The sequence below is a fragment of the Cervus canadensis genome, chromosome 18, assembly GCF_019320065.1.
Source record: "Cervus canadensis isolate Bull #8, Minnesota chromosome 18, ASM1932006v1, whole genome shotgun sequence".
Lineage (NCBI taxonomy): Eukaryota > Metazoa > Chordata > Mammalia > Artiodactyla > Cervidae > Cervus > Cervus canadensis.
In genome coordinates, this window is record NC_057403.1 from 49,585,856 (window position 1) to 49,608,555 (window position 22,700).

The 22,700-nt window shown below is 36.8% G+C and overlaps 1 protein-coding gene across 1 annotated transcript in view; it reads left to right on the forward strand.

The window, feature by feature from the left end:
* Nucleotides 1–4,045: 4,045 nt before the first annotated feature.
* The window catches only part of LOC122421319 (T-cell immunomodulatory protein-like), a 79,293-nt gene continuing 60,638 nt past the window's right edge, over nucleotides 4,046–22,700 (forward strand). Inside the window, exons 1-3 of the mRNA XM_043437175.1 lie at nucleotides 4,046–4,139; nucleotides 7,868–8,043; nucleotides 10,583–10,691. Of these exons, the coding sequence (XP_043293110.1) occupies nucleotides 4,046–4,139; nucleotides 7,868–8,043; nucleotides 10,583–10,691 (379 nt within the window). The remainder of the gene's footprint in view (nucleotides 4,140–7,867; nucleotides 8,044–10,582; nucleotides 10,692–22,700) is intronic.

The window sequence follows — 22,700 nt, forward strand, 5'->3', positions numbered from 1 at the left end:
GGATTTGAAATAACTCAACTGGAATTCCTTCACCTCCACTAGCTTTGTTTGTAGTGATGCTTCCTAAGGCCCATTTGACTTGGCATTCCAGGATGTCCGGCCCTAGGTGAGTGATCAAACCATTGTGGTTATCTGGATCATGGAGATCTTTTTTGTATAGTTCTTCTGTGTATTCTTGCCACCTCTTCTTAATATCTTCTGCTTCTATTAAGTCCATACCATTTCTATCCGTTACTGTGCCCATCTTTGCATGAAATGTTCCCTTGGTATCTAATTTTCTTGAAGAGATCTCTAGTCTTTCCCATTCTGTTGTTTTCCTCTATTTCTTTGCATTGACCGCTTCAGAAAGCTTTCTTATCTCTCCTTGCTATTCTTTGGAATTCTGCATCGAAATGGGTGTATCTTTCCTTTTCTCCTTTGCCTTCCACTTCTCTTCTTTTCATAGCTATTTGTAAGGCTTCCTCCAACAGCCATTTTGCTTTTTTGCATTTCTTTTTCTTGGGGATGGTCTTGATCACTCCTTCTGTACGATATCTCAAACTTCTGTCTGTAATTCTTCAGGCTCTATCAAATCTAATCCCTTGAATCTATTTGTCACTTCCACTGTAAAATTATAAGGGATTTGATTTAGGTCAAACCTGAATGATCTAGTGATTTTCCCTACTTTCTTCAATTTAAGTCTGAATTTTGCAATAATACATTATCCCACATGATTGCCATTTTCTTCTTAATATGGTTAAAACATTAACTCATAGCAGCTTTCTTGATGGCTCAGATAATAAAGAATCCACCTGCAATGCAAGAGACCTGGGTTCGTTCCCGGGTTAGGAAGATCCCCTGGAGGAGGCTATGACAATCCACTCCAGTATTCTTGCCTGGCAGATCCCCATGGACAGAGGAGCCTGGCAGGCTACAGTCCACGGGGTCTCAAAGAGCTGGACACGACTGAGTGACTAAGCACAGCACAGCGCAGTGTTATTAACTGCAGGCACCATGCCACACATGCATCCCCTGGACCCAGTCACCTCATAGCTGAGAGTTGGTGCCCTTTGACCAACATCTCCCCATTTCTCCCACCCCTCAGCCACTGGCAGCCACCATTCCACTCTGTCACATATAAGCAATATCACACAGTATTTGTCTTTCTGCATCTGATTTATTTCACTTAGCATAGTGTCCTCTAGGTTCATCCATGTTGTCACATGGCAGAATTTTCTTCTGTTCTTTAAGGCTTAATATTCCACTGTATGTGTATACCACATTTTCTTTATTCATTCCTCCAATAATGGACACTTAGATTGTTTTCATATCTTGACTGTTGTGAGTATTGCTACAACAAACATGTGAGTTCAGCTCTCTTTGAGATCTTGATTTCAATTATTTTCAATCTATATCCAGAAGTAGGATTGCTATATGGTAGTTCAGTTTTTAGTCTTTTGAGGAAACTTTGTATTTTACATCTGCTTATGTCATTAAGAACATATTGAAAAGCAGAGACATTGCTTTGCCGACAAAGGTCCATATAGTCAAAGCTATGGACATGACTGTTTTTCCAGTAGTCATGTATGGATGTGAGAGTTGGACCATAAGGAAGGCTGAGTGCTGAAGAACTGATGCTTTTGAACTGTGAAGTTGGAGAAGACTCTTTGAGAGTCCCATGGACTTCAAGGAGATCAAACCAATCAATCCTAAAGGAACTCAATCCTGAATATTCATTGGAGGGGCTGATGCTGAAGCTGAAGTTCCAACACTTTGGGCATCTGATGCGAAGACCTGACCTTTAAAAGAGACCCTGATGCTGGGAAAGATTGAAGGTAGGAGGAGAAGGGGATGACAGGACAAAATGGTTGCATGGCATCACCAACCCAATGCACATGAGTTTAAGCAAGCTCCAGGAGATGGTGAAGGACAGGGAAGCCTGGTGTGCTGCAGACCATGAGGCTGAAAAGAGTCGGACACAACTGAGCAACTGAACAACAAAATATCATTAACAGGCCTTCACAGTGGCTCACTGGTAAAGAATCTACCTGCCAGTACAGAAGACACAGGAGATGAGGGTTCGTTCCCTGGGTTGGTAAGATCCCCTGGACAAGGAAATGATCATTCACTCCAGTATTCTTGCCTGGGAAATTCCATGGGTAGTGGAGCCTGGCAGGCTACAATCCATGGGGTTGCAAAGAGTCAGATATGACTTAGCAATTAAACAACAAAGTCTTTAACACTACAATGTGTTGTTTAATTATCAATTATCTTTCAAGAGACTTAAATAACAGGATTAAAGCTCAACATTCATAAAACTAAGATCATGGCATCCGGTCCCATCAGTTCATGACAAATAGATGGGGAAACAGTGGAAACAGTGGCTGACTTTATTTTTCTGGGCTCCAAAATCACTACAGATGGTGATTGCAGCCATGAAATTAGAAGATGCTTACTCCTTGGAAGGAAAGTTATGACCAACCTAGACAGCATACTAAAAAGCAGAGACATTACTTTGCCAACAAAGGTCCATCTAGTCAAGGCTATGGTTTTTCCAGTGGTCATGTATGGATGTGAGAGTTGGACTATAAAGAAAGCTGAGCGCTGAAGAATTGATGCTTTTGAACTGTGGTGTTGGAGAAGACTCTTGAGAGTCCCTTGGACTGTAAACAGATCCAACCAGTCCATCCTAAAGGAGATCAGTCCTGGGTGTTCATTGGAGGGACTGATGTTGAAGCTGAAGCTCCATACATCGTCACTTGATGCAAAGACCTGACCCATTGGAAAAGACCCTGATGCTGGGAAAGATTGAGGGAAGGAGGAGAAGAGGATGACAGAGGATGAGATGGTTGGATGGCATCACCGACTCAATGGACATGGGTTTGGGTGTACTCCGGGAATTGGTGATGGACAGGGAGACCTGGCGTGCTGCGGTTCATGGGGTGCAAAGAGTCGGACACGACTGAGCAACTGAACTGAACTGAAATAACAGGAAAATCTTTTCTGTTTGCCTGCGTATTTCACATTTTCACTGCTCTTCATTCATTTTTGTAAATGCACATACTCCTCTGGTGTTTTTTTCTATCTGCCTGATAGATTTTCTTTAACATTTATTATAGTACATAAGAAAAATAAACAAGTATTTATGTATTATTATAGGGCTTCCCTAGTAGCTTAAACAGTAACGAATTTGCCTGCAATGCAGGAGACCCAGTTTTGATCCCTGAGTTGGGAAGATCCCCTGGAGAAGATGATGGCATTCCACTCCAGTAGTCTTGCCTAAAGAATTCCACAGACAGAGGAGCCTGTTAGGCCACAGTCCATGGTGTCACAAAGAGTTGGGCACGACTAAGTGACTAACAGTTTCATGTATTATTAATCATTTAGTTAAACCATGCATTGATAAGCAAAATAAAAGGCTGGAGTGACATGTTTGGAACATATCAGAGTAATAACATCATGTATAATAATAACCGCAGATATTGAAAGTGTTCTTTGCTATGTACTGGGCACCATATTAAACCATAAACCATTTATCATTTATTTTCTCCTTTAATCCTTACAACAGCCATTTTAGGTAATGTACTGTTTTTACCCTCATTTTACAAGTAAAAATATGAGAATCCCAGGTAGGGGCTAATGCCCTTAACAATCAGAGATCTAAAATCCAATAATTAAAAAAAGTAAAGTACCAGTTCTTAAAAGAAATATGAATAGATAATAAACATAAAGGTAATACTCAGCATCTCTCATAATCAGGAAAGTGAGATAATTTTTCAGCTACCCAATTGGCAAAACTAAGCAGTGTTACTAATATTGGCAAAATAAGAAGGATATACTTGTATACTACTAGAAGTATAAATTGGTACATTTTTTAGAAGACCATTTAGCTTTACCTGTTAATATTTAAAATATGCATATCCTTTGACTAGATGACTTTATTTGGAAACCCTTATACAAATTCTCAATGAAAAATGATGTGTGTGTGTGTGTAATGGGGAACAGTTGAAGACAACCTGACTATCAGTAGCGGGGTATTGAAACTGAATGATGACTTAGCTGTATGATGGAGGAAGCTTTGAAAAGGATGCACGTGTGGGGAGACAGGCAGCGTGCTGTGCTGCTGCTGAGGAATATAAATCGGTACAGCTTCTCTGGGGGTAATTTTCAAAATAGATATCAACAGTCCTCATTCAGACTGTATCCCTTTTCCCATTTGTATGCTATATTATTGAATAGAACGAAAAATATTGCAGAATCATACGTATAGTAGAACTCAACTGGGTTTTTTTTTTTTTTTAAGGATATATGTACTTAAATTTTCTATGTCCCCAGATGAAGGTTTGGAAAGAAGCTCACTAAATTGTAAACAGTGATTATCCCTGGAAAGAAAAAATTTCAACTTTTTTAATGTCTCTATTGCTTGAATTTTATAACTTTTGAAATAGTTTTTTAAAAGTTATATTGGTTGTAATTGTGTAATTGCAAAAAAACATAGAGCAATTGACTCAAAGAAGCAAGACTGTTTCCCCCAAGGGTTTCCAAACCTAATGAATCAGTATTGTGTCTTCCTGGGCTTAAATGGAATTTTATTTTTATAGATGTGGGGCTCTACCTAGAGGGGTCAGTAGAGCTTAGAAGAACTGACATTTTTCAGACCCCATGTTGCAGAATACAAGACAAACCTGTTTAGTGAGTGTTTAGCCAAGAACTGTGATATGTAGCATTTGTAATCTTTACAAATTCATATCAGAAGTTAAAATGACATATTAAATTATTCAAATGCAATTAGAGTTTTTGTTGCAGGTTACATTGTGTATTTGAAACTATGGCTAGAGTTGTAATACAATAATGAAATCCTTGCATCCCCATTTTGAAAAGGGAAACCAGAGACAAGTGCTCACTCAGAATGTTGCCAGTGTGATGCATTGGTCGTAGAAGATTGTTGAAAGGCTGCACTGGCTCTCCAGTGGTAAGACTCAGTGCTTTCACTGCCGTGGGCCCAGGTTCAATCCCTGGTCAGAGAGCTAGGATTCCACAAGCTGCATGGCATATCCAAAAAGAGAAAAGAAAAGTCACCTTTGTCACTGGTTCTCATGTTTTAATATTATTTAATAACAACATAGAGTATTCTTCATTTCTGTGAAATATATAGTAAAATTGTTTAGCTAAAAAGGTTGGATGGGTAAATACCTGTAGAAAGGTATTAGGTTGGTGCAAAAGTAATTGCAGTTTTGCACTGTTGAACTTTGCCATTTGATAGTAGAATATATTCTTAAATAAATGTGGTTATGTTATACATCATTCTAAGGTGCATTTCTTGCTTTATGTATTTTTGCTAATGAAATATTGCTGTTTATTTTATATGTATTTTAGACTAGGGAAATGATGTTAGACAAAAAGCAAATTCAAGCAATTTTCTTATTCGAGTTCAAAGTGGGTTGTTAAGCAACAGAGACAACTCGCAACATCAACAATGCATTTGGCCCAGGAACTGCTAATGAACATACAGTGCAGTGGTGGTTCAAGAAGTTTTGCAAAGGAGATGAGGAGCACAGTGACTGGCCATTGGAAGTTGACAGCGACCAACTGAGAGGATCATCAAAGCTGATCCTCTTTCAACGACACAAGAAATTGCTAAAGGACTCAACATCAACCATTCTATGATTATTTGGCATTTGAAGCAAATTGAAAAGGTGAAAAAGCTTGATAAGTGGGTGCCTCATGAGCTGACCACAAACCAAAAAATTGTTTGTTTTGAAGTATCATCTTCTCTTATTCTAGGCATCAACAATGAACTATTTCTTGATCAGATTGTGAAATGTGATGAAAAGTGGATTTTATACACCAACTGATATCCACCAGCTCAATAGCTAGACTGAGAAGAAGCTCCAAAGCACTTCTCAAAGCCACACTTGCACTGATAAAAGGGTCACGGTCACTGTTTGGTGGTCTGCTGCCGATCTGATCCACTACAGCTTTCTGAATTTCAGCAAAACCATTACACATGTTAAGTATGCTCAGCAAATGATGAGATGCACCAGGAGCTGCAACACTGCAGCCAGCATTGGTCAACAGAAAGGGCTCAATTCTCCATGATGACTGACCACACGTCACACAGCCAACGTTTCAAAAGTTGAACTAATTTGGCTATGAAGTTTTGCCTCATCTGCCACATTCACTTGACCTCTCGCCAATCGACTACCACTTCTTCAAGCATCTCGACAACCTTTGCAGGGAAAATGCTTCCACAAGCAGCAGGAGGTGGAAAAGGCTTTCCAAGAATTTGTCAATTCCCAAAGCACAGATTTTTATGCTACAGGAATAAGCAAACTTATTTCTTGTTGGAAAAAATGTTTTGATTGAAATGGCTCCTGTTTTTATTAATAAAGATGTGTTTGAGCCTACTTATAATGATTTAAAATCCAGAGTCCAAAACTACTATTACTTTTGCACCAACCTAACATTACAAAATAGAATTTTAAAATCAGTTATTAGGAGACAAAGTAGAAGTTATTTTTCCTTCTGGTAGAAGAACATTATTATATGTTAGGTCTTGATCAAAGTCACCTCAGAATGTTCCATGTAAATGTTGTAATCTGTAAGTTTAAACTATTTGTGGTAAAATTTTTTAACTAGGAAAATAATGTGAAACCAATCATATATTAAGTACATCAAACGAATGTTTTACTTGTGTTTCATTACTGTCTTGAACACGAAAATATTTACCTTTCTTACAATAGAACTTTCTTTTCTAAAATGCCCAAACCCAAAGTAATACCCAAAATAATATTTTCACATGAAAAAAGAAATGTCTTTATAGTTTTATTTAAAATAATTATTAGAGAAAATTGAACAGTAATAAAATTTAAACCTTTTAGCTTATTATTTTCTATGTAACATAAAGGGACATTAAGGAATGTAAATACTAGAAAATGCCTAATACAGGAGTCATTTTATAAAATCACACTATTTACTAAAGTTATTTCTGTATTTAAAGAAAATATTTTTACATGGCATGGTGTTACACTACTTAATAACAGTGATGATAATAGTATAAACACTTTTACTAAGATTGGACTGGATGGCAGGAATTGTTCTAAGTGCTCTGCAGTCAGTATTTCATTTCTTTTTTATAACAATTCTATAAGTACTTATTACTCAGCTTACAAATAAGGATCTGAGTCTTCAAGAGTTAAAATAACTTTCTTAAGGTCACATAACTGCTAAATGACAGAAACAGAATTTGAATCCAGGTAGTCTGATTCCAAAATCTGAATTCATAAGCACATTGCCTATAGAGTAAGATTGTCAAAGGGGAGGGTTTCATAGCTATGCGAAATACAATAGTTTTTTTTTTTTTTCTATCTTTTATCTGAAAGGTGCTCAGCCTACTATCCACCTGGGAAGCTAAAATTCTGTCATTGTAGACTTATTGCTTAGGGTTTGTAAGACTTAGGGATGTCAGGAATCTCCAGTTAAAATGCAGATATTCACCTGAGGAGTTATACACATCTAAAGGGATTATGACAGTGTCCAGGAACCCAGTAATAAAACACTGGGTTCACTGGCTGTGGAGCAGCAAAGGAGAGCAGAGAGATAGACTTGGGAACCAAAAAAGAAGAGAGAGAAGCCAACAACTGACTAACCTGAGGATTTTTGCCAAAGGCTGAAAAAGGATAGCCCACAACTGACTAACCTGAGGATTTTTGCCAAAGGCTGAAAAAGGATAGCCAACAATTTAAGCTTTTTGTGACTCAGGACAACAATTATTAAGACATTGAGATTTTTTTCATATTTCTTCAGTAGATACCATTTACCATCTCTTTGATTCTAGGAAATATAGCACAGCTGACGTTACTCAGCACTGATATGTTTTATTATTAACTAAATACCTCTCCTTTGTCTCACAGCAATCAGCAGGCCTTTTTATTGGAGAATGTCCCTTGTAATAATGCAAGCTGTGAGGGGGCACATCGTATGTTTAAAGTCTACTGGGAGCTGATGGACCTAAACCAAATCAGAGATGCAGTGGTTGCCACCTTCTTTGACATTTACGAAGATGTGAGTTCAGAGCTCTTCTGTGTGTTTGGAATCTAATTGCCTTCTACCTTGTCTCATTTTCACTTCACCCTATTTAACCAGACAATAGATGAGATAATGAAAGCAAACGAGTTAATTAAAGAAAACCCCTTTTAATGTTAAATGACAGAAAGAACAAATTAATTGATACCACTGGCTGATCAGAACAGTGAAATATGAAAGCGTCTTTATCTCATTTTATGCTTGTTTAGATGAAACCACTAGAGAATTATGCTCATGGCAATTGTGCATGTGCCCAAGTAGAGAAAACAACAGCCAACAGATGACAAACCCTTAAACCTAAGCAGGATCACAGAAGAATGAGTTGAGTGTGTACTCTCTCTTAACCTCGTGAACTGGAGGTAGCATCTATTGCCCCAGATTCTTGTGACTGTCCTCAGTTGCCAGGTGGCCTGGGAAAGGCACACAGGGTCCTGGTTTTCTTCTTTCTAATGTCAAAAGCCAGTTTTGGAGGAAAAAGTAAATTCTGATAAAAATGTGTTAAATTCCAGAGTTAATATGTCACAATATATCCTTGTAAAATAACTTGATTATTTTAAAAAGTTAAATCTCCATCAGGAAAACTGTGTCCAATGCTAACCCAGTTGGTTTTGTTTGGAGGACCCAAACCCAGTTGCTTTTTGTAGGAGGCTGATCTTCAATTACAAGTATCTTCCAGGTCTTTGTTTTCCTCTCTCTGCTACCAACTCTTGTGTTGTTTGACTTTTTATAAGCAATTTCCAAGCCTAAAAGTAATTGGGTAAAAATATAACAAGAGGAAAAATCAATAGAATTAACTGTAAATCAGCTTTTAATTTCTATACATTAAAAAAAACATAAATGAAATTTAAAATTGCATCTAAATCTAGGAGATAAATTAGCTATGAAAGAGTTAAATAATTAACATTCTTAACATGCGTGTGTGCCTGCTAAGTTGCTTCAGTCATGTCCAACTCATTGTAACCCTATGGGCTGTAGCCTGCCAGGTTCCTCTGTCCATTGGATTCTCCAGACAAGAATACTGGAGTGGGTTGCCATGGCTACCTCCAGGGGATCTTCCCAACCCAGGGATCAAACCCATGTCTCTTATATCTCCTTCAATGGCAGGCAGATTCTTTACCACTAGCACCTGGGAAACCCACATTCATAACAGGCTGTGCTGTGCTTTGTCGCTCAGTCGTGTCCGACTCTTTGCAACCCCATGGACCGTAACCTGCCAGGCTCTTGTGTCCTTAGGAAGTCTTCAGGCAAGAAGACTGAAGTGGGTTGCCATGCCCTCCTCCAGGGTATCTTCCCAACCCAGGGATTGAACCCAGGTCTCCAGCATTGTAGGTAGATTCTTTATCGTCTGAGCCACCAGGGAAGCCCACATTCATAACATAAAAAGGGTTTATTCAAACTGATACAAGTCACCAGAAACTCCTACTGGGAAAACAACATGATTAAGTCAATTTACAGAAAAAACAAAAAGATGTGAGTAAAAAAAGCTAATGTGAAATATGGATCTTCCCTGTAGCTCAGATGGTAAAGAATCCGCTTGCAGTGCAGGAGCCCTGGGTTCAATTCCCAGGTTGGGAAGATCCCCTGGAGAAGGAAATGGCAATCCACTCCAGTAGTCTTGCCTGGAGAATCCCATGGATAGAGGAGCTTGGTGAGCTACAGTTCGTGGGGTCGCAAAGAGTCAGACACGACTGGGTAACTAACACTAACTAACATGTGAAAAGATAGGATAAATGATTGACCTCATTAAGAGTCAGCAGAATGAAAGTTTAAATGAGCACCTTTTTTACCCCCAATAAAATTAGCAAAGCTTTCCACTTTTTTTAGAAAAAAAGATAAGAACCAGCGCAAATAAAAAGTTACCTTCTTTCTCTGATGATTGGAAACACTTCGGTAATCCATATCAAAGGCCTTTAAAAATTAATGCATGGGGCTCCATAGTAGATCAATGGTAAAGAATCCTCTTGCCAATGCAGGAGACATAGGTTCTATCCCTGATCTGGGAAGATACAACATGCTGTGGAGCAACTAATCCCAAGTGCCACAACTACTGGGCCTGTGCTCCAGAGCCTGGGAGCCACAACTGCTGAATCCCACGCAACCTAGAACTTGTGCTCCACGAGGGAAGCTATCACAGTAAGAAGCCTGTACACCACACGCAGCTGGAGAGTAGTTGGGTGTGTAGGCTGTCTGCAATGAGAAAAGCCCACACAGCAACAGAGACCCAGCACCATGAATAATAAATAAATAAGTTTTTTTTTTAATTCATGCAGATAAGCCTGGAAGGAAATACGTGTAAGAGTAACATTTATCTTCAGAGATTTAAATTATAGGTGTTTTTTTTTTTTCATTTTATTTAAAGTTTAATATTCTAGGTTTTATATTTTTAATAGTATTTTTATTTTAAATATCAAGTTTAATAAGTAAGGTCTGTGTTTGCATGATAAACATGTCATGCATTTTCATCATTTTTTTCAGTCAGTCCAGTAGTTTGTTCTTACCATTTTTATGTTTTTTCCAGGGAATCTTGGACATTGTAGTACTAAGCAAAGGGTATACAAAGAGTGATTTTGCCATCCATACCCTAAAAAATAACTTTGAAGCAGATGCTTATTTTGTTAAAGTCATTGGTGAGTATTTGTTTTATATGCTTTATTATTAAGTATTAACGTCTGATTTTGTGTTCTATCAATGCACATTTTCCAAAGGGTGAAACATGCTTCTGTGTAACAACTCTCCAAAGCAGACAAATCAACTTCCGTACAACACAACCACCCTGTTAAAATTTTTCCAGCTGTCCCAACAATGGCTTTTTCCTTTCTGATCCAAAGTCTGTTCAGGAATACTATGTCACATCTTCTCCAGTCTGGACAGTTCCTTTTCATGCCCTTAGCAGTTTTAAAAAATACAGGCCTACATTCTGTAGTGTAACCCTGTTTCTTCTTTACCCAGTTCAAGATACACATTCTTTGCAGAAACTTCACTACATGGACTTTGGTGGAACCTATGCTGTGGCCTTTCAATGCATCATATCAAGAAGCACATGATGTTGACCTGTCCCACCACCATGATGATACCCTTGATCATCTGGTCATCTTGATGACTGCTAGTTTTCCCACCTTAAATTAACTTTTCCCCCTTTATAATTGATTAGTATTTTGTGGAGAGGTATTCTGATACTTAATATACTTTCTCCATATCAAATTTTTACCAGTTTTAGAATCCATTGACAACTCCTGCCTAAATCAGCCTTCTATATGACAGTTGTCAACGAGTAGTTCTCTGTTTCCAATGCTGCTGCATTTTTTAGTTGGCATTCTACTCTACATCTGCCATCTCCTCCACCTAACACTTACGTTAATCATAGAGATCCTGAACATGTTTTGTTAAGTGTGTGCCTAAGTATTTTGTTTTCTTTGACATAATTATAAATGATACTGTGTTTTTAAGTTTAGTTTCCACATACTTGTTTCCAATGTATAGAAATACAGTTGATTTTTGTGCGTTGATCTTATATACTGCAACCTTGTTCAACTCATTTATTAGTTCCAGGGGAATTTTTTAATTTTTATTCTGTGTAACTTTATTTTTTTCTAAACTTTTTATTGTGTATGGAGTATAGCTGATTAGCAGTGTTGTGATAGTTTCAAGTGAACAGCCATGGGACTCAGCCATACATACACAAGTATCCATTCTTCTCCAAACTCCCCTCCTATCCAGGCTGCCATATAACATTGAATCCAGTTCCCTATACTATACAAAAGGTCCTTGTTGGTTATCCATTTTGAATATAGCAGTGTGTACATGTCCATCCCAAACTCCCTGACTACCCCTTCCCCCACTTCCTTCCCTCTGGCAACTGTAAGTTCATTCTCTAAGTCTGTGAGTCTCTTTCTGTTTTGTAAGTAAGCTCATTTGTGTCCTTTATTTTTAGAGTCCACGTATAAGGAATGTCATGATATTTCTCCTTCTCTCTCCGACTTACTTCACTTAGCATGACAGTCTCTAGGTGCATCAGTGTTGCTGCAAATGGAATTATTTCGTTCTTTTTAATGGCCAAGTAATACTCCATTGTATATATCTACCCCATCTTCTTTATCCATTCTCCATCAATGGATATTTAGGTTGCTTCCGTGTCTTGGTCACTGTAAACAGTGTTGCAATGAACATTGGGGTATATATATTATCTTTTCAGATCATGTTTTTCTTCAGATATATGCCCAGGAGTGGGATTGCAGGGTCATATGGTAACTCTTTTTTTAGTTTTTTAAGGAACTTCCATACTGTTCTCCATAGTAGCTGTACCAATTTACAGTCCCACCAACAGTGTAGGGTTCCCTTCTCTCCATACCCTCTCCACCATTTATTGTTTGTGGGTTTTTTGATGATAGCCATTCTGGTAGGTGTGAGGTGATATCTCATTATAGTTTTGATTTGCATTTATCTAATAACCAGAGATGTTGAACATCTCCTCATGTGCCTCTTGGCCATCTATATGTCTTGTTTGGAGAAATGTCTATTTAGATCTTCTGCACAGGCAGAAGGATAAAATTAACCTTCTGCCTGTGCTGTTACTGATTCCCACAACAGCACAGATCCACAGAATGCTCTTTAGACAGGAGACTTTCTGGGCTACAGAATTGGAGGGGTTCCCTAGCTCCCCTGAATCAGAACTAGCTCCTGGCTCTAATTTTTTTCCTCATTCCTGTCAGCTTTTAGAGCTTTTCATTCTGATTCTACTAATACTTAACACAAATTTCTAACAAACATACATGAACCTGTATTTCCTTGGATTGTTAAAATTTTAACAGTATCTTCACCTTTCACTTCCCAAATAAGATGAGACCTTTCAAAAGCTTTTATTCCCCTGCCTGCTTCCAGATTTTGTTGAAATAATGTGGAAATTTATTTCTGGATGATTGACTTAGTTTTACCTTTTTTTTTTTTTTGAAGGATAATTGCTTTACTGAATTTTGTTGTTTTCTGTCAAATATCAACATGAATCAGCCATAGGTATACATATGTGCCCTCCCTCTTGAACCTTCCTCCCATCTCCCTCCCCATCCCACCCCTCTAGGTTGATACAGAGCCCCTCTTTGAGTTCCCTGAGACTTACAGCAAATTCCCATTGACTGTCTATTTAACATATGGTAACGTAAGTTTCCATGTTACTTTCTACATACATCTCACCCTCTCCTCCCCTCTCCCCATGTCCATAAGGCTCTATGTCTGTCTCTCCACTGCTGCCTTGCAAATAATTCATCAGTACCATCTTTCTAGGTTCCATATATATATGTGTTAGTATGCAATATTTATCTTTCTCTTTCTGACTTACTTCATTCTGTATAATAGGCTCTGGGTTCATCCACCTCATTAGAACTGACTCAAATGTGTTCCTTTTTATGGCTGAGTAATATACCATTGTGTATATGTGCCACAGCTTCTTTATCCATTCATCTGTCAGTGGATATCTAGGTTGCTTCCATGTTCTAGCTATTGTAAGTAATGCTGCAGTTAATATTGGGGTACATGTGTCTTTTTCACCTTTGGTTTCCTCAGGCTATATGCCTAGGAGTGGGATTGCTGGGTCATATGGTGGTTTTATTCCTAGTTTTTTAAGGAATCTCCATACCGTCTTCCATAGTGTCTATATCGATTTACATTCCCACCAACAGTGCAAGAGTGTTCCCTTTTCTCCACACCCTCTCCAACATTTATTGTTTGTAGGCTTTTTGATGATGGCCATTCTAACTGGTGTGAGGTGATATCTCATTGTAGTTTTGATTTGCATTACTCTAGTAATGAGCAATGTTGAGCATCTTTTCATGTGTTTGTTAGCCATCTATTTGACAAAATTCAGCACCCGTTTATGATTAAAACTCTTCAAAAAATGGGCATAGAAGGAACATACCTCAACATAGTAAAGCCAATATATGATAAGCCCACAGGAAACCTTATTCTCAATGGTGAAAAACTGAAAGCATTCCCCCTAAGATCAGGAACAAGACAAGGGCGTCCACTCTCACCACTGTTATTCAACAAGTTTTGGAAGTCCTGGCTACTTCCAAATTGCTGCAGCAATCAGAGAAGAAAAAGAAAGAAAGGGAATTCAGATAGGAAAAGAAGAAGTAAAGCTCTCACTGTTTGCAGATGATGTAATACTATACATAGAAAACCCTAAAGAAAACTATCAGAAAATTACTAGAGCTAATCAATGAATTTAGCAAAGTCACAGGATACAGAATCAATACACAGAAGTTACTTGCATTCCTATATAGTAACAATGAAAAATCAGAAAGAGAAATTAAGGACTCAATCCCACTCACCACTGCAACAGAAAGAATAAAATATCTAGGAATAAACCTACCTAAGAAGACAAAAGAATGTATATAGAAAATTATAAGATACTAATGAAAGAAATCAAAGACAACATAAACAGATAGAGAGATATTCCATGTTCCTGGGTAGTAAGAATCAGTATTGTGAAAATGACTAAGCTTCCAAATGCAATCAACAGATTCAGTGCAATCCCTATCAGATTACCAATGGCATTTTTCATAGAACTAGAACAAAAAATTTCACAATTCATATGGTTTTACCTTTTGTACCTTCTATTTTCTAAATCCTTAACAATTTATAGCCATGTTAGCAATGATTGTTTAAACTTAACAAGTTTCACTAGCTTTACTGTCACCATATATTTATATACCACATGTTTACCTTTCTTCATTCAAATTCTGGAGTGTTTCTTCAAGAGATTTTCAGAAAGGTATACATAGGTTAATATATTTTCTGAGTACTGGTATGTTTTAAAATATCTTTTATTAATCACAGAATTTTTTTAATTTAAACAATTTAATTTAAATTAACTTTTAACTTAATTTAAAAAATGAATGAAAGATAGGTAATCAATGACAGATAAAAAGTTTTCTATATACAGTCTAAAATAATGTCTAAATGACAAGAATGGCTGAAATGGGAGTCTTTATTTCACATGTAACAAAAACTAAAGACATTTTCAGAGAAATGAATGTGAATAGCCACCCATAATCCAGGCAAGACTTTTCCATTTCAAATGTTACTAAAACCATTATACAGTATTGACCTTTAGTTTTGACTTTCTATCATTCTTCTCCCAACCTGTACATTTATTTAGTGTTACAATATTTATGCACAATTATTGCAGGTTTTTTTTGGTTTTGGCATTTGTGTAAAGTAGCTAATGTAAACTAAATCACAAAACTGGAAGTGAAAGTTTTATACTTGAAATATCTTTAAGTATACAAAGACTATAATGTATAGTGTGGTTTAGCATGAAATGTTAAGATCCTGAGCATTGTCATTTTAAAGAAAACTTACAGATTGCACATCCCATTGGACATGTTTTAAGCTAATTTAATAACCAGTAATGCACATAGCTCATTAAACATTTTAATTGCAGTTTTTCATTTAACTCTGTGACTAGGCTGTCTTCTTAAATTTCATTAATCTTTTTTAAACAACTTTGGTTTTTAAAGTCTAGGGGTATTAGAAATTACTTTTTAGAACAGTTTATTTAAAGGGGTATTATTATAAAATGCTATAATAAATCTCTTTTGACCTTTATGATGTGGTTATAAATACTAATAAATTATAAAAGTTGATGAAATTGTTAAAAATCCTTAAACTAGACTGTGGCTCAACCAAGGACACCTAGTTAGTAGGAAAACATTTATTGACAACTTAAAATGAGAAACATCATGTTGAGGCTTGACAGGACACAACAAAATTCTATAAAGCAATTATCCTTCAATTAAAAAATAAATAAATTTTAAGAAAAGAAAAAAATGAGATACTTCAAAACTAAAGAATTAAAAAAGAGTTCTTGATATCAAGAAGCTCACAGTGGCCAAAAAAAAAAAAAACACAAATAGTAGGAGGCAGAAATTATATACCAGTATCTGTCCTGTTGGGGCTTCCAAGTTGGCTTGGTAATGAAGAATCTGCTTGCCAGTACAAGAGACGTGTGTTTGATCCCTGGGTCAGGAAGATCCCCTGGAGAAGGAAATGGCAACCACTTCAGTGTTCTTGCCTGGGAAATCCCATGAACAGAGAAGCCTAGCGGGCTTCAGTCCATGGTGTCGCAAAAGAGTCAGAACACAACTTACCAACTTGTTCAGTTGCTCAGTCAAATAAACTATCTATCAATAAGAACTGATTAAATTATGTTGTATCCATACTGTTGGTGGTGTTCAGTTGCTAAGTCATGTCCAACTCTTTGCAGTCCCATGAACTGCAACACGCCAGGCTTCCCTGTCTCTCACCATCTCCCAAAGCTTGCTCAAATTCATGTCCATTGAGTCAGTGATGCATTCCAATCATCTCGTCCTCTGTCGTCCCCTTCTCTTGCCTTCAGTCTTTCCCAGCATCAGGGTCTTTTCATTAAGTAAACAACAACAACAATAAAAGCTATGCTGTTAAATTTCCCTTTCCCATAGTGGGCCCTTTTATGTGTTTTAGCTGTTCCCAGTTTTTGTTATAGTTGCTTATGAAAAATATTTTACTGTACTTATGTGTGCTCAGACACTCAGCCATGTCAAACTCTTTGCGACCCCATACCTGATGCGAAGAACTGACTCATTTGAAAAGACCCTGATGCTGGGGAAGATTGAAGGCGGGAGGAGAAGGGGACGACAGAGGATGAGATGGTTGGATGGCATCACTGACTCAATGGACATGAGTTTGAGTAAACTCAGGGAGTTGGTGATGGACAGGGAGGCCTAGCATGCCATAGTCCATGGGGTTGCAAAAAGTCAGACATGACTGAGTGACTGAACTGAATTGAACTGAAACGATCGGCCCCCAGGCTCCTTTGCCTGTGGGATTCTCCTGGCAAAAATACCGGAGAAGGGGACAATTTTCTCCTCCAGGGGATCTTCCTGACCCCAGGATCAAAACTGCATCTCTTACATCTCCTGCATTGGCAGACGGATTCTTTACCACTGGTGCCACCTGGGAAGGCCTTTATTATACTTATAGCCATATGTTTTAAACAAAAAATATAACTGTCCCACTTCTAGGAATTGAGCTTTTACTATAATAATAACTTCTACCTTGGAACATTTAGGAGTTGTTTGTTTTGTTTTGTTTTTTTCCTAACTAAAGCACAAAGGATGGCATTTTTATTTTGATGTCACTGAGGAAATTACATTCTTGCACTGATTTAATTCACTATTGGTACTTTTTATTTGTTCCTCAGCTTGACACTTGGAGTCTTAAGATAGTAATTTCAGAGTGACATTTATAAAAACATTTCCTTTTGATTATGTAAGAGAATTTTAAGGCATTATTCTTTTTTTATTTGTAAATTTTTAATTTGGTATTTATTTTGCTTTTTCATTATAAAAATAAGGCAGCCTGTTGTAAAAACATTTGGAAAATCTGGAAAAGTATTAATATTTTTAAAAAGCTGTGATCTTTACCACTTACTAGATACAATTACTCTGAACACTGAGCATTCTGCTAGTTCCCTAAAATTTCAAAAGTAGCTGCAACAATGAAAGCTGATGCTTTTAAATCCTGGAGTCCATGATGATAGTATCTATAATTTATTTTATTTCATTTTTCTATAATTTATTTTAAAAGACAAACAAGACTAGCTAATATTTATTGTTTAACATGTACCAGGTCCTCTGTGTATTTTGCATGTGTTATCCCATATAATAATACCTATACATGATAATTTTTAATATATGTGAAGTATAACTTTTCAAAATATTATAATCTTACATATTCTGTAAGGAGAAAGAGAAAGAAAATTTAGCTTACAATACAAGAAGTTATACTTCTGGTTCTTGTCTTCATTTCTGACTTTAGAGAGCATGTGTCATCCATGATTCAGCCTCATTCATTCAGACTCTGCCTGTTCAAGGCTCCCACTTTTCTAGATAATTTTCTTGTATGTGAGCAAACTTATACAAGGAACCCTTTAAAACCAGACTACTTCCCTCTGTGCCAGGTCAGAGTGTTAAGCACCCGAAGCAAGATAGATCCTGTTTGGAATCATAGGATTTGGAAGTTTTTGTAAACCTTATAAATTATTTTAAAATAAGGAAAGGTGAAGTGAATTGCGTTGGCTCACACAGCAAGAGATGGCCACGCTTAATGGAATATCCTATACTGCATGATTAGAAAGCCTAAGAAGAGCTGAACTTCAGGTTTTTAGCCAGTGTTAGTATCAGGTAGTTACTTTGGGATTTGCTCTTGGTGAGCAGTAATGACCTATATAGATTTTAGTATGATTAATCTGATATATACTGAAGCTGACAACAACAAAAATCCTGTTAATAACAGAAGATGAACTACTAACACATATATAAAATGTATGCTATATTGTGTTTCTCAGCAACATTTGATTCAGTTCTTTCTTTCTTTTTGAAGAAACTACATCTAATTATAATATGTTTAAACATTAAAGCTATGTTTAAACCGTACTGTGAACCTGTCACCTTAATATACTAAGATGAGAAGAGAAATGAAAATAAAACTTTTCCTGTTATAGTCTATTATTTAAAGAAACCTAATGTTTTTCAGACTTTTTTAAAATTTTATTAGTTCAAGGGAGAAAGATAGTAAGATGTATGTATGTGAGTAGGTGTGTTCCTTTTTTTCTTTAATGGTAAAACTAAGGAGGGTCACAGAAGGATTTAGAGATAAAGCCAAAGCTAAGTAAAATTTCAGTGTTCTCTAGCATTCCTTAACAAAAGCAGTATAACAGCTGAAAGTAGCCAAAGACATTTTTTTTTTCTGCCTTACATCAAACATACATAGTGAGTGCAGCCCAGAAATGATACAGTCTAAATATGCCTTTCCTGCTGCAGTACCTATATAGATGTCACTGGAAAAAAGGTCAGGTTGTTTTATAGTGAAATAATAATTTCATGCTAAGAACAAGTTAACCTTTATTTGGGAGTTCTGCATTCCTAATTAAACAGTTATCAATATTATCAACAATATTAAACAATGAACATTCTTAATTAAACAATAACATTAATTAAGCCCAAGGATTAGTATTATTCCTTCTTGTGTCTTTAGTTGCAAAACTCAAGGAAATGCATATTCTATCTGTATTATGTAGACAGCTCTTTTTATAAGACATATATGTGTACAGACACACCTCAGAGATACTGCGGGTACTTGGTTACAGATGACTGCAGTAACTGAGTATCACAATAATGTGAGTTAACAAGCTTTTTTGGTTTCCCAATGCCTATGAAAATTATGTTTATATTATGCTTTAGTCTATTAACTGTTCAACATCATTATGTCTTAAAAATTATAATTAAAAAATATTTTATTGCTAAAATATGCTAAGCATCGTCTGAACTTTCAGCAAGTCATAGTAATAACATCAAAGATGGGTGAGCACAGATCATTGTAACAAATGATAAAGTTTGAAATATTGTGAGAATTACCAAAATGTGACACAGAGACACAAAGTGAACAAATGCTGATAGAACAATGGCGCTGACAGATTTGCTTGACACCAGGTTGCCACAGATCTTCAATTTATTTTAAAAAAACACAATGTCTGAGAAGTGTAATAATGCAAAGCTCAGTAAAACAACATATACCTATATAATATATATGACATATGTATGATATGTATATCTATGATACATTTAAATCTTCTCATTATGATCCTATTATACACTATAGTGTGAAACTTCAAATTTAATAGAGGAAGTCTTGTTAAAAACAAAAATAGATACAGGAACTCAGTTTTTATCTTGGTATATATAAAATGAAAGAGACTCATGTAATTTTTAATAAATACTCTCAACTATGCTAAATAAAACACAGATATTTTGTACAGAAAATAAAATAATTCAATGGTTCATTGATTTCCCATCTTATATAAATATAGGATAATGTGTTTTTTAAATGAGTTAGTGTCTAGTGACCACGTGGTCTTTCAAGAGTGTCGTTCCCTTTCTGACCTTGAGTAATGTACTGGCCCAAGCTTCAGTTTCTGCTCCTGAAGAAAAAAGGATGGGAGGAGGAGGGTAATTAGACTTACTTCACAGCCTTGCTGTGAGGATTAAGGAAGAGCATATATGAAACTTCAGCATATGAACTTTGGGGGCGTGTTGGTACAAACATTCAATCCATGACAGTGGATTAAAATAAGTTGGTAACAGTATCTGGATAGTTCAGTTAAAGTGATTTTTATTTTCTCCTTCCTGCTCTATATTTTAAAATTTTTTCTCGAATAACATATGTTATTTTAGAAAAGTATTCACAAATATATATAGTAAGTGAATGGTAGATTAGTGGTTGTTTTGGGCCAGGGGTGGGAATGGAGCATGACAGATAAAAGGTACAGGGTTTCTTTATTGTGATGAAAACTGATTGTGTTGATGATTGCACAATTCTGGGAATTTACTAAAAACCATTGAATAGGACCCTTTGAACGGGTGAATGCTCTGATATGTGAATTATATCTCAGTAAAGTTGCTACAAAAATGAATGTATGAAGGGAGGGTTTTGGAAATATTGTAGATCTGTTTATTAGCACTTACAGTCACTATATCTAGTAATCTTCTCCCACATTTGCACATTATTGTCTTCACTTTGACTGCTGCTTAGTTTTTCTCAGTGAGGATCTATCCATTTATGTAGCAACCATCTATCGTTGTCAACTTGGAAGAGGAAGAGGTATGCATGTAAAATAGCTAAAGGACAGTGAAAAGAACTTTATACTCAAATGTTGAATGGAACTATATATATATAAGATTATTAAGATCAAAGAAGTCTTCTGTGAAGATGATAGTTGAGAACCTAGATCCTTGAAAGATGGTTAAGGTTTAGAAAAACCAAAATGAGTAGTGGTATAACATTCTAGGAAGGAGAGGCCATGATCATAGTAAGCAAGAATGAGCAGATAGAAGTATAAACTAACTCACCTCCATGTACTCTGTTGAAGATTAATAAGAGAGAATATTGATAGTATCATTGATAAATGGGCACCTATGGCAAAGAAAAGATTTTGTCACTGACCCAATAACTACAGAGACTTACTGAATTAATCAAGATTCTCCAGAAAAACAACATCAATAGAATACAGAGAAAAAGAAAGATTTATTATAAGGAATTAATTCATAAAGTTATGGAAGCTGGCACGTCCAAAATCTGCAGAGCCAGTGTCCCACTTTGAGTCACAAGGCCAGCAGGCAGCTGTACAACCAGGAAGAATGGTGTCCAGTTCATCGGGCAGGAAAAGGTGATGTTCTAGTTTGAGGACCCATCAGGCAGGAAGCTTCTTCCTAAGGAGAGGCCAGTCTTTTGTTCTATTCACCTGGGTGGATGAGGCCCACACATTACGAAAAACAATCCACTTTACCCAGTTTACTGATTAAATGTTAATGTTATCTGAAAACACCCTCACAGACACACCTAGAGTAATATTTGATCAAATACCTGGACACCTCATGACCCAGTCAAGTTGGCACTTAAAATTATCTGTCACACTTACTATTTAGATTCTTCATCAAAAAAGTCTGTGATCAAGTGTGCAGATAAAGAAGATGAATTTTACAGCAATGTCCAGAAGAAAAAAATAGATGTTCATTAAAAAAATTGATGTTCTGACCTGAGGGCTTTGACGAGAGTAACCACCTAGGAATACAGACATCTAGGTGTGAGCTGACAAGACAGTAGAAATACAGTTGTGGCAATGGGTGTTCATGTGCATAGCTTGGTAAGATTTTACATAGGTACCTTCCCTTATAGCCACACTCCAATCGAAATAAAATACTTCCCGTACCCAAGAAGGGTCCCTTCCTTATATTCCCTGCAAAAGTATAACCACTGTTCTGATCTCTGTCACCACAGTTTTTCCTTTTCTAGCTGTCCTATAAATGTAATCATACAGTATATACTCTGTGTCTGACTTCTTTTATTTAATATTGTATCTATGAAATTCATCCAACATATACATTTGTAAATATAATCTTACTGAACATATCTGCCTTTGTCTTTTTTTTTTTTTTTTTTTACCTTAGCAAGAGAGTATAAACCCCCTTTCATGTCAACAGTTGTAGGTAGTCTCATGCTTTAGATGGCAAGGCATCTGCCTACAATGTGGGAGACCTGGGTTCGATCCCTGGGTCAGGAATATCCTCTGGAGAAGGAAATGGCAATCCACTCCAGTATTCTTGCCTGGAGAACCCCATGGACTGGGGAGCCTGGTGGGCTACAGTCCATGGGGTGGCAAAGAGTCGGACATGACTGAGCGACTTCACTTTCACTTTCACGCTTTAATAGCTCCATGTCATTCCATAAAACTATAGATGTTCCATAATTTATTTAGCATTTTCACTCTTAGTGGACACATAGGTGGTTTCTAATATTTCATATACATGAATTTGATGAGTTGAGAGGCTGTGTTTTTAGTGTTAATCAGTTCAGTTCAGTCACTCAGTCGTGTCCGACTCTTTGCAACCCCATGAATCGCAGCACGCCAGGCCTCCCTGTCCATCACAAACTCCTGGAGTTTACTCAAACTCATGCCCATCGAGTCGGTGATGCCATCCAGCCATCTCATCCTCTGTCGTCCCCTTCTCCTGCCCCCAATCCCTCCCAGCATCAGGGTCTTTTCC